The sequence below is a fragment of the Manacus candei genome, unplaced genomic scaffold (genome assembly GCF_025592945.1).
Source record: "Manacus candei isolate 608988 ecotype Guabito, Panama unplaced genomic scaffold, ASM2559294v1 h1tg000028l, whole genome shotgun sequence".
NCBI lineage: Eukaryota > Metazoa > Chordata > Aves > Passeriformes > Pipridae > Manacus > Manacus candei.
In genome coordinates this window covers 16,660,990-16,674,349 of record NW_026138076.1, presented here as the reverse complement: position 1 = coordinate 16,674,349, position 13,360 = coordinate 16,660,990, and the positions used below count along the sequence as shown (strand labels likewise).

Genomic DNA, 13,360 nt, shown 5'->3' with positions numbered 1-13,360 from the left:
CCTCATGAATTATAATCAGAAAAGAAAATAAACAAGGTTTTTGTTTCTTCTTAGTGTCATATTGCCAGCAAAAACTTTAGGAGTTTAGTGGGAAGTTTTCATAAGTACATGTGTTTTAGGGCTCCTCAGAGACTTTCTGGGTCATCTATTTCAGCCCACCCACCCTGCAACAGCAGGAGATCATTACTACTGCTTCTCTTCCATCCTACTTTTCTCTTAAATGCCGTGTTCCAAAAGTGTCCAATACTATTTTCTTTAAAATACATCTAGTGCAGATGCAGTTCATCTATGCGCCCATTGTTGTTTTTGAAGCAAAGTGCTTCTTTAGCATGTGATGACCGAAAAAATACGAAAGCTGAGCAGTTTTTTGATTCATTCTTTGTAACACCATGCAGCTAATAGCTTTTTCTTCTTTTTTTAAGGGAAAGGTTCTAGGAAACTTGTACATAACTGTAAGCTGTGGGTTCTGTCCAGGTGGGAGTGCCCCTGAGGCTCTGGGGGTAAAGGCACAGCTCTGCCCTGCTCTGTCCTCAGTCCTTGCCACATTCTGCAGCAGCCTCACTTTGCTTTCCTGCTCTCATACCCGTGGTGTTGGGCAGCAGCAATTGCCAGAGGCTCAGCCTTAGACTTAGTTAAGCCTTAATATGCTTCATATAGAAATTCCCATGCAATGCTACCAGTCTATTGATGGCAGTCTTCACCCTTGTTTATTTGCTATCTTTTTATGGGTTGCACTTATCATACTTGTCCCTTTGAGCTTTTCCATGTGACATCAGCTCTGCTTCCAGCTGTTAATTTACACCGTCTTTTAGATCAGTGCTGATCATGGCACAGAACAGTACACATTTTTTTAACATAATTACCTTGCACATGTGTATTTAATGTATCCATTATTAGCTCAGGTGGGTTTTTTTTATGTTCTCCTTACAACCAGTTTTCTTTGGGTTTTACTTTCTTTGGGACTCATATAATTTCCTTAGCAAATTTATTCACCTCTTTAAATATTGCTATGTTGAATCTGTTCTTGCTGGAGTTTGCCTATATTTTCTGCAAATCTTTTTTGCTTTTTCATGTGAAATAATTTTTTTGAAGTATTTCAGTACATTTGAAGTCATGTCTTTTCAATTATGAAAATGCCAACAAACTAAAGTGTGTTGATCCTCATAACTGACCTAAAACATGAGATTTAAGCACTCTTAAGTCCAAAATACTTGCCTGTGAAAAATAGCTTATTCTTGTATCAAAGTCACATAGTAAACATGGGACCTTTTCCTGTTTTTTAAAGACAGGCAAGAAAGTCAAAGCAGAATAACAGAAATTTTTTCTAGGTGTATACCCAAAGAAGCAGAACAGGGGGAGAAAATCGGTAGTTGTATCTTTGTGGTTTTTCTTAGAATGAAGTATTCTTTGTGTTGTGTGCCTCTATGCTGTATGGAAAATATAATTGGCTTTTTTCATGCTTAATGATTTTTATGATTTATAAATGTGTTTAAGACTTCAGTAACAGATATTACCAAATATTTTTAGATGTCTTTCATTCCATGTAAAAACAAATTGGAAAGGAATATGTACATCATTTACGATTCCTCTAGAAAGTGTGTTAAGTTTTTGGGTGGTTTTTTTCCTAAGGTGCAGCATATTCTATAAATGGCAGTATAGATAGCTATCTGTCTTTGCACTTGGAATCAAAGAGGAGCTTGCTGCAGAAGTCTGCCAGTGCTGGATGAAGCTGTGCAGAAATACGTGTCCCAGCTGGTTGGCCTAGGCTTCTTGTGAAAAATTGGCTCATATTACAGCTAGCTCCCTTTTCTCTGCAGACCATGTAACTTTGTGACAAGAAAGCAACAAAAGGAGGGCTAAGGAGAATAGCCATCCTTTACTGGACAAAGGATGAGGAATAAGCTGAGGTAACTCAATGCCTTCTTTTCCTCAGTCTTCAATAGTAAAACCAGTTGTCCTCAAGGTACGCAGGCCCCTGAGCAGGAAGACAGGGACATGGAGCAGAATAAAGCCCTTGTAATCCAAGGAGAAATGGTCAGTGGCCTACTACACCACTTAGACACACTCAGGTCTATGGGGATCAACCCAAGGGTACTGAGGGAGCTGACAGAGGAGCTCACCAAGCCACTTTCAATTGTTTACCAGCAGTCCTGGTCAATCAGTGAGATCCCAGGTGACTAGAAGTTGGCAAATGTGATGCCCATCTACAAGAACGGCCAGAAATAGGACCCAGGGAACTACAGGCCTGTCAGTCTGACCTCAGTGCTGAGGAGGTTGTGGAGCAAATCATCTTGAGTACCATCATGGAACATATACAGGACAACCAGGGGATCAGGCCCAGACAGCATGGATTTCGGAAAGGCAGGTCTTGCTTGATTGACCTGATCTCCTTCTATGACAAAGTGACCCGCTTAGTGGATGAGGGAAAAGCTGTGGATGTCATCCACCTGGTTTAGTAAAGCCTTTGTCACCATTTTCCACAGCATTCTCCTGGAGAAACTGGCTTCCCAAGCTATGGGCGACTGTACTCTTTGCTGGGTTAAGAACTGATTGGATGGCCAGGCCCAGAGAATGGTGGTGAATGGAGTTACATTCAGCTGGTGGCTTGTCACTTGTGGAGTTCTCCAGGGCTCAGCACTGGGGCCAGTCCTGTTTAAATTTCTTATCGATGATCTGGAGGAGGGGATCGAGTGCACTCTCAGTAAGTTTGCAGATGACGCCAAGTTGAGCGGAAGTGCTGGTCTGCTGGAAGGTGGGAAGGTTCCACAGAGGGATCTGGACAGGCTGGATCAATAGGCTAAGGCAATTTGCTTTGTTCAACAAGGCAAAGTGCCGGGTCCTGCACTTGAGTCACAACAACTCTATGCAATGCTACAGGACTGGAGAAGAGTGGCTGGAAAGCTGCCCAGCAGAAAAGGACCTGGGTGTGCTGGTCGACAACCAGCTTAACATGAGCTAGCAGCATGGCATGGAGGTTTAGCTTGAATATTAGGAAAACTTTCTCTACTGAAAGGGTTATCAAGCATTGGAACAGGCTGCCCAGGGAAGTGGTTGAGTCACTATCCCTGGAGGTGTTTAACAGACACCTAGATGTGGTACTTAAGGACATGGTTTAGTGGTGGGCTTGGCAGTGCTGGGTTAAAGGTTAGATTAAATGATATTAAAGTTCTTTTCCAACTTAAGTGATTCTATGATTCTAGGACCTGCCTGCCAGAATTAGATTTATTTATAAAAAGTTGCATAATTTCCTAGTGGTAATCGCTTGATTTTGACAGTAGCAGAGATTTATCCCCACAGAGTGTAATAGTGGGAGCTTTGCTAATAGCCTCATGCTTCCACTCCACACTTGACAGACAATGTTTTCTGAACTGAGAAGCTCAGTAAGCCAGAGCAACCAAGTGGTGCTCATTCTGAGTTGCTACTCATCAGTGTAGCGTACTGTCAGGGAAACCAATTGATTTGGACTTGTCAATGTATTTTAGAGATATTTAAGATATGACATGATAGGATAAACTGAATATGAAGGAAAAAATAATAATTAGCATGATTGTAGCAGTGTACAAGGGAGATGGAGGGAAGGCAATTCAAGCTATTGGTGCCAATATGATTTATTGTATTAAACTTAACATTGAGAAGTGCAACACCTCTCCAGCATAACTGTACTGCTGAGTACCATAAAAATAAATCATTACATGATGAAAAAAGCCCCTTTCCTTCTATTTTAAGTTTAGATTCATAATTATGAATGATAACCATGCAGGTTAATCTAATTTTGGTTTTAACATAAATTATGTAATAAAGCTACTTCATATTCTGGTACAATTTCCCACTTACAGGCAACATAACACTTTATTCAAAAGTAGTCCAGCAGTCTTACTCTCTCAGAGTAAGATCTGTGCTTACTAAAGACTTAAAGGAATCCATATAGTCACAGGGTAAATTATTGTTTAAATTATTCTGGATTAATTATTGTTTCATTGAAGGACTAAATGCACTGTTATGGTATCCTAAAGCTTTATTTAAATCTGTCTTCCTTCATGGTGCCCTTAAAGTACTTTCAAGGTGCAGAAATGGGATGTAGTCATTTTATATGCATGTTTTAAAACAACTTGTGCAGATGGACACAAGTTTGACAGGTGAAACATTTTAATAGCTTTTAAACAGTATATGTGTCTGAGAAACACTGCTGAAAACTAAAAATCCTGTCAGAGCAACTTGTATGGTAGAAATTTAGGGTGGTGAGTTTCCTTATGTGTGAGCTTGGAAAATTCGTCCTGTTTCTTTGCTTATCTGTATTATTTTCTGTCATAAATAGATTTTAAGATGGAAGTGTCCCACTCAAAGAAGAAGCCCTGTATGATAGACACTGTCCATTGAAATATCAAGTCATGGCATTGTGTTATGTTTTCTAAAGCACTTAAACCAATTTATTACAGGCAATTGTCATTTTCTTTGTCCGTCTCTTTTTATTATTTGAAATAGACTATTCATCTTTTGGTAATGCAAAAAATAAACTATTTGTTTTTTGTAATATCTTGATCCATATTTTAAAATTTTTTTTATTTTTTTATAGGTCCTCCCATGCCATCCTCCTCATCTAGTCCATCAGTTACTGAACATTTACACTCCCCTCCTCCATCACCCAATCTCCATGACAACCAGAGGTGGTTATTAAGTAATAATGCCAGCCAGCCAGTTCAGGACTCTGATACAGATGAGGACTATACTGCCAGCTCATATCTAGTACAGACCGGTACTAATCCAGTGTCTGTCCCAGGTCATGGTAAGAAGAGGACACTTTGTCCATAGTTTAAATACCCTTTTATTTGCCATCCTCCTAAGAAATTGTCTAATAAAAATTAAATATATCAAAATGACTTTGTATTTTAAACTGCTTTTCCTTTAAATGTCACAGATTATGTCTCTTTTTTACTGTAGGATAAGCAAGAGTAGAAAATAACTTCTAATATGTAAAAGCTCATTTAAGTAATTTTAACATGCAATACTTACATTAAACCATAACCATTATTGATTTATTATGTAATGTAGTTTTTAGCAAGTGATTAACCTTTAGTTGTGCTTTTTAACAGGTAGGCTGAAGTTGGTTAAACTGTCGTGATATTTAGCTTCAGAATAATGTAAAAGGTATCATCAAGTTCAGCAGGTTCCAGCCATTCATTTCATTTCCTTAGGCAAGGAGAGCAGGATTTGTATGTTACTGGATAGGGCACTCAAGACTGAGAAAAAAGTTCTAGAGGAAGAGAGCTGTGTGATGACAGAAGGCAGTGGTGGCTTCTGAGATGTATGTTTCCATGTTTCTCATCCTCCCAACCACTATGAGTAAGTAATGGGAGTGACATACTTAAAACACCAGTCCCTGCTTATGCATCATGCTCTAAGAAACCACAATTTTCCTTTTTTTTTAAAATTTTACATTCAAAAGTACAATAGCCACAGGATTTCATTTTTGTTGTATGATTGAACAGATTTTCTTGGTGTAGGCACACTGGAAGAATAATTTGTTAATTCACACTCTTCTTCAGTAGGTCAGCAAAGCTTAGAACAAACTGCTTCACCTTCTAAGAACCATTTCTGTCTTTTGATTGTAAAGAACTCACCTATGGATGAACCACTAGAGGGAGTTTGGAGAAATATTTCTCTGCAAATTGCACATCAGCTGGTTGGAAAGAATTATTTTGCCAAGCAAAACACCAGCTTTGAGCTTCTCTTCCTGGGTTGGAGTGGAACTTTGGTTTTGTGTCTAAAAGGCCAGTCTGCTAAGAGTAGTCATGTGTGTGAATTTGATGCATTTGGATTAAGATCTTTAAAATTAATAATGATAACTTTATTTTTGCATGTTCAACTTGCTCAGTATTTAATCTGTGAAGAACTCCAAAACCTGATAAAGCATTGTCATAATTAGGGTGTGTTATGAAGATGTCTCCTTTCTTTAATGTCTAAGAATATGAAATTTGTTAGAAAATGTATGCATTATCCAAAAGGTAGCCTGGTTTAGTTCAAGAAGTCAATACATTTAGATTACTGTACCTACCAACCCATCCTTTACAAATGAAAAAATGCAAAAGCAAGACAAAACTGCTAAAAATTTTGAATAGTTGCGATGATCTCCTTGCATCTCTCAGCCTCTTATGAAGCTCGTAAGTGTTCATCATTCCTCTAGATTTGAGCATTTTGCTGCTTCTGAAATTCTGAACAGTTGCTTGCCAGTCAGAGTTTGCCGACCTTCAGGAAATGTTCCTTAACCCCTTTCATTCCAGACTGGCTAAATTAATTTCATCTGGTCCCATGCCAAGTCAAGTGTTGGCCTTTTAGCAGGACAAAATAAGGGGGATTTGATTACAAGTAGGACAGAAGTTCAGACCACGGTGTATGTTGAGAGCGTTGTTCTTTGTAAGACTTCTGCTAAGCAGAAGGGAAATGTGGCATACTCTGCAAGTATATGTTCATTTTCCCTTCCCCTCTCTCTTCCCACTGTGCTCCCCATCTCCTCTATCTACAGTATACACTCACCCCTTCAGTGTATATTTGTAGCAGAACTGCTTGCAGTTCCTGCTGTCAAAAATTAAATCAATAATATATAATACACTCATAGTCTGGTAGTGCTGGTGGTCATTCAACACAGCTAATAATCTTTCTCCACAAGATTAGACTTGTTTTTAGAAGTGCTTCATCTTACTAACCATGGATACTGTATATATAGTGATTGCTATAATTTAAATTGGGCTTGCTTGCTTTTCTACTGGATAAGGAGAAGCCCACAGGTGTTCTGGTAGTGGGCTTCCATTCCTGGAGTCAATTGCAGGATGAGGCTTTGTGTTATTAGAAGAAAGATTTCTTTCACCCATCACATATATGAATGTTGCTTGGATTATCTACTTGGTTTGCTTACGGTTGGTTTCCCATATCGTATGCTGATGGCCTGTTGATGGGGGGAAAGTATGTTTGTAAAACAGGGAAAAGCAGAATTTGAAAAGTATTTTCTGAGTTAGCTACAACTTTCTTCTACTCAGTGATTTGCATTGTTGTGTAGCACTGCGTTGTAGTATGTGGATCTCTCCAAAATGTACCCTAGAAAGTAAATACATTTTAATTGTGTCCTTTGGTACAGTATTATTTGAATATTGTATTTTCTTTAGCTAAAATGATAAATAATGCAGCATGTGTAACACTTTCACAGAAAGAAGTTTTTTTTCATCAGTTGTTTTTTGTTTTGGATCTGGATATAAGCTTTCCATGCTATCTAATCTTAAGGGGTACGAAATAACTCCAGTGCCAAATTCCAGATGACTTTGTCCAATGTTTATATTGGTAGAAGGTCGGGGATCACTGCTGAAGGTACTGATCTAAAACAATTATATTATTGAACTACTTCCATTTATATTGACTTTATTTGAATAGCAAGTTGAATTAACATCTCTTTAGTCTATGCAAACATCTGTTTGTTTTCCTTTAGAATGAGTTCATTTGATCAATGTAGTTTATTTGATCAACTCACTCAAAATTTAAAGGATCTGATTATGTATTTAGAATTATATTAATCTAAGCCTTTGGGTCTGATTAGTTTGTTTTGTCAACCAGTGGGAATTAGCTTCCTTTTCAGAAATGAGCTAAAAAAGAAATGAGAATTACTAAAATGAGTTATCAAATGCTTGCCACATGTAAGGTAAAGTCTTCATGGAGCTATTGCTAGTAGCTTTAAAAATTCAGATCAAGTGAGGGCTGTTGTGGACAGTTTAATAAGAATCATTTAATTTCTCTAAAAGCACTGTGTTAATAAGTCGTAAAATTCAGGAGGATATCAATTTTAGGACCATCAGTCATAACTCTTCCTTTACATAGCACCGCTGATTAATTCTACTTGTTCCTCTTCTCCACAGTGCAGCTCAGTGTATGGGTTGTTAACAGCAGTCAGCCTGTTTGGCTTCTGACTTCAGAACAATTTACTAGTTTTATGTTTCTAGAAGAAGAGTGAAATGGTTTATAAGAAACAGGGACATCTCAATATGTCTGCAGGGAAGGTAAACAGTTGTTTAAGTGAGAGGAAGAGTGAACTAGGTCCTGGGAAGAAAGGATTCTTGAATGTGACTGAGGTAGAGGGTTTCCTTGTGTCATAAAGTCTTATAAATAATAGAAGTCACGTGAAGTGTGTATTTAAGCATCTTGATAAGCTTCTTAATCTTTTTCCATGAAAAATTATAAGTTAGTCAGAATTCGGAGGGGAATTTATTGAAATTAGTACCAGCTTATCTTGACACAGAATTTAATATAATGAGAAGTACTGTGCTAAATTCTTAGTTCAAGCAGTGACTATGAAAACAGGATATAGTTAATGCTTGCTACTGATAAAGTAGTTGAAGAGTCTGAGTTAGAAATTCAAATTCAATTCCCTAAATTGGAAATATAATGGGAGAACCATAAAATGCAAAATATATGTATTTCACAGTAGCATTTGTATAGTACATTTGAACATTTAATTTTTATGAGGTTCTCATGTTTCTTATTAACAGTTTGTGATGATAGTTTATCTAATGGAAAGATATGAAAAAAATTCAGTATAATATAAACTGGTTTTCACTCTTCCTTGATCAAGGTCTTGCCAGGTAATGCACAATAAACAAGATTTTGCTCCAGCCACATGGGCATTGGAGATTGATGGGTTTTTCAGTTCAAAATGGCTGAGGTTTCCTTCAAGGAACAAAAAAATTGGGAAATCTAGAGCATAATTCTGACTGTAAATTTGTGAAAGAGAAAAAATAATGTGATAAAGCTGGTTGAATGAAAACATACAAGAAGTCTCCATATTCAGAGGTCTCATTATAGGACATCTCACTCTACAGACACCAAATGTACTGTGGCATAATTCTTGTATAAACATAATTTGAGGACTTCAGTTCATCATGACTTATTAGAATTTGATGGGACAGGTTATACAAAGGTATCTGCCATACTGAAATTACTATTATTTTATCATACCACAATGTAGAGAAGCCAAAGTCAGAATCTTCCACTTTTGTACGAGTACCTAAGAGAATAGGGGCCAAATGCTCAAGCGTGGTACCAGGAATGACCAGATATAACACATGTACAGAGCTTAAGTGTGAATTCCATTAGGGGGTTGTTAGGGTTTTTTTACACTTCAGATTTTCCTTCTAACTCTCATGTTTTATTTTTCTGCATAAATACCTCAATTCATGTATAACCACCATAACTGAGCAAGCTGCCTCACTTCTGCCTTTTCCTCCTCACCAAAAGCAAATGAAATGGAATTATGAAGAAGTACACACAGGGGATCTGCTTTAAAAGTTAGTGGAAGACACAAGTGACTTTAAGGCATCTTTTCTTCCTTTGCAGCTCCTTTGAGGGTGGAAAGAGGAAAATGTGATTTCCCCTTTCATACTTTCCTCTTGTTAGAAGGTTGGAAATAACCTGTAGATATTGAAAAGGCCAATGGCAAATTAAGTCAGTCTTATCCAACATCTTGGAAGTATGCTGTGTGACTTTCTGGTAGGCCTCCTTTAGTACCTACAAGCCCAGATCTTATTCCATCTCTGCTTTGCCACAGTTATTCCACAAGGGAACCTACATGTGCTGGTGAACTAGAAGTTCGTAGCCGAGCTGTCACCTGCCCTGTAATGAGCAGCAGCTTAGTAGTTCTCATTACTGGGGAACAAAAGAAGGGGAAGGGGGTGGGCATGTTCTAGGACAGAAGAAACAAACTTGGGGGAATGAGATTGAATGCTTAAAAGCTGTTAAGGTTTTTTTTTTCTTATGGAGTATAATTTTCTTATTTTTCTTTTCATCATTCTAAGAACTGGAATTCCCTGGAATCTGTGAGGGTATCCACATTGTTTAATGAGATTTTTTTAATCTCTTATCTCAAAATTCATGATAAATTAGGATTTGTCATTGTTGTATCAGTACATACAATTTGTCTTCAGGTCTGACACTAGTCTTAAGATGTTGCTTGGAAAATTAACTCAGACCTGTTTGGTTTGAAATAAACTCTGGTAATAAATTAAGAATAGTAGTTCAAATAGGCGGAGTTGTATTGAAGAACATCATGGGGAATGCTATAATCTTGGTTTTATTTAACATCCTCATTAGTTATATGGATGTAGGAGTAAAAGTGGCACTAAAAAAATTTCCTTATGATACTAAACAGCAAGTGTTCTGAGTGCCAACTGGGGACAAAGTGTTAATAGAAGAGGGCAAGGAAGGATCATTAATTGTATGGCCAGAAACTAATCAAGCAAAATTAGAATTGAAAAATGTAAGCTGGTAGAAGATGCAGGGTATTCAGGAAAAATCTAAGGAGAAATGGTGATAGAGAATTTTAATTAGACAAATCTGCAACATGGTCTGACTCACAAGTACAGTTTCAGCTGGGTACAAATATATCAGCAAAGGGGGATTCATAGACACAGCATCAATGGAATATAAGTTTGGAATCTGAGCATCTTGCTTTTTCAAAGTTTCTACCAAATTCTCTTATTGCTATTTATTCTACTGTTCAGATATATTTGTATGAAAACAATTACGAAGTTAGAGGTATTAATATATGGGAATAGGTAAGAGATTAAAATTTTGACTCAGTGCATAGTCTAAGCACTAATTAAGTGCTGGCAAAGGGAAACTAATAACCCAAGATGGAATGGAACATGTTGTATATGTCATAGAGATACAATTAAAAGTAATAGGGTGAAAATAAGGAAAGATTAGGCACATCAGAAAAAACTCTTTAACAGTATTAAGATATGTAAGTCTGTCCCAAGGGAAGTGACAGAAGTTTTGTCACTTTGTAACATGAAATTAAAATAAATAAAAATGTAACTTGTACTGCTGAGAACAAATCTACATTCACTTAGGAGACTGTGGACTGAGGTAACCTTCTGGAGCTTCTCTAGCAATACCTGTGTGCATTTCAAATCAGGTATACAAGAGTTGGTAGTTTATGACAGAGATTTTCGTATTAAGCTATGTTAAGTGTGTTATGTTAGCAGTCTGCATGTTGCAATGCATTGCCTGGGTAAACATAACAGAAAATGATTTGTCCTGTAGACCAGACTTCACTCTGAAATTGTCCAGACTTTCCACAATAAATCATTTGCACAATAGGCACTTTCCCTTCCCACTTGCTGAACCATTTTATATCCTGCAAAATTATAAAATAAGGTTCCCAGATCTCAGTGAAAACTGCCAATGTCTTCTGGACATGTGCATACTCATGTAAATATTTTGTAAGTAAAAACATTCAATACCCATAAATTCAGAATGTCCATGATGCTGAATAGATGCACTTGACAAGCTTTCTGTAAATATGGAATAAGTTCATATTATAAAAATACATGATGGCTTCTTTCCTGAGGCCAGAGACAGTTATATTTCAGCCACTGTGTCTTCCTCGGTAGCTACAGAAGCACCTAAGTCCAAAGTCAGACACTGCAGGAAGGCAAATAGCTTTCAGGTACAGATCAACAAATTTATCTGTTCCACTTGCTTGGGGCAAATATAGTTGCTTTAAAAACTTAAAAATCATGTCTTGAATGCTAGCCAGTTAATTTTTTATCTGTTTTTGATATTTGATTTCAATTTCATGAATCCATCTTTTTATCCTCTTTCATTGGTTTTTAAGCCAAACTTCTGTCAACATTGTTCCCTTAATGTACAAAAATGTACATTTGTTCAGTTTAATTAAGCATTCAATCTGTTTGCCAAGAGCAAATTACGGTTCCCCAATCTCACCCTCATCCCTCCAAAATCAAATTTTGCAAAGTAGTGGGCAATTAGTTTTCGTATCTGACTGTTGTAAGTCATGTTTTGCTCTTAAAAGATTTTTATCGTTTTCGATCTCTTTTACTTAATAGAAGAGCCAAGACCAATTATTTCTCCTCAGATTGTGGCCTTTGTAGCCTTCAAAGAACAGTCTCCCCCACACCTCCTGTATCATTAGCTGCAAAATATCTTTCCAGAGATGATTTTGGCCTTTTCACAAATCAGAGGATTCAGAGTGACAAATTATCCGTCTTATATTCGAATGCATGCCAGATGGGACAACCTGCCAACTGTGGATATGATCTGATGTAGAGACATTTCCTCTGCTCCTCCCTTCCCCATCAAAAATCACATAAAAAAAAATCATGCAAGTTAAGAAAATCTGTGAAGATAAATTCATTCTGAAATACAGTGAACTATAAAAGCAGAATATAGTTTTATCAAAGGAGGAATGCTGCATCCAATTGTCGTATCACTTAAAATGAACTAACATGTACCTGGCACGATAGATAAACAAGAGTCAAAAATGTATCCTTCCATGCTTGCCAGTGCTTGCACTTGCATCATCTCCTTTGACTAGCTTGATTACAGAACAGACATTCCTAATTGAAAGATAAGGAGTTTGAATTTAAATTCTGTTACAGTTTAATGGAAGAATCCTGAAGTCACGATTAGAACAAGGATGTACTGCTCTTGTGCAGAAAAATAGGCTGTAAGAAATTTATGGTAGAAGTTAATGCAGAAGGTAAAAGGAGAAGGAAATAGTCACGTAGAGAGTTTATTTTCATTACAAATTACAAAGCTGAGAACTTTACCCAGCTACTGCTTACGCTGACTTCCAGAGGTACAAATGGTGTGCAAGTGCTTTAGACTAGGTTTGAAGGTGGAAGGGTTTGAAACCAGGCTCTCCAGAGAAGAGCCTAAGCCAGGGTTAGGAGTGATATCAGCAGCCCAACTGAAGTGCGTGCACACCAATGCACGCAGTTTGGGAAGCAAGCAAGAGGAGCTGGAAGCCATCATGCAGCAGGAAAGCTATGACATAGTCACCATCACAGAAGCATGGTGGGATGACTCACATGACTGGAATGCTGCAGTGGATGGCTACAAGCTCTTCAGAAGACATAGGCAAGGTAGGAGAGGTGAAGGGGTGGCTCTATATGTCAGAGAGTCTCCTGACTCTCTAGAACTTGAGGTCAGTGACCATAACATTGAGTGTTATGGGTCAGAATCAGAGAGAAGGCCAACAAGGTTGACATCCTGGTGGGAGTCTGTAACAGACCACCCAACCAGGATGAAGAGGCTGATGAATTATTCTACAAGCAGCTGGCGGAGGTTTCAAAATCACCAGCTCTTGTTCTTTTGGACGACTTTAACCTGACAGATGTCTGCTGGGAACTCAACACAGCAGAGAAGAGGCAGCCTAGGAGATTCCTAGAGTGTATGAAGCATAATTTCCTGTTGCAGCTGATAAATGAACCTACCAGGGGTGAGGCCCCATTAGAGCTGCTGTTCTCAAACAGAGAAGGACTGGTGGGAGATGTGGTGGTCAGAGGCTGTCTGGGGCACA

General features: G+C 37.8%; 1 protein-coding gene across 15 annotated transcripts in view; it reads left to right on the top strand.

The window, feature by feature from the left end:
• TENM3 (teneurin transmembrane protein 3) overlaps positions 1 to 13,360 on the top strand; it is a 418,913-nt gene that overhangs the window by 237,614 nt on the left and 167,939 nt on the right. For 8 of the 15 annotated variants that reach the window (XM_051790395.1, XM_051790410.1, XM_051790398.1 and 5 more), the window contains one exon: positions 4,574 to 4,783. The exons of 5 other annotated variants lie outside the window; for them this stretch is intronic. In XM_051790395.1, coding sequence (XP_051646355.1) covers positions 4,574 to 4,783 — 210 coding nt within the window. Of the gene's footprint in view, positions 1 to 1,817; positions 1,908 to 4,573; positions 4,784 to 13,360 lie in introns of all 15 variants that reach the window. 2 more of the 15 variants (XM_051790406.1, XM_051790405.1) reach the window with 1 other exon arrangement.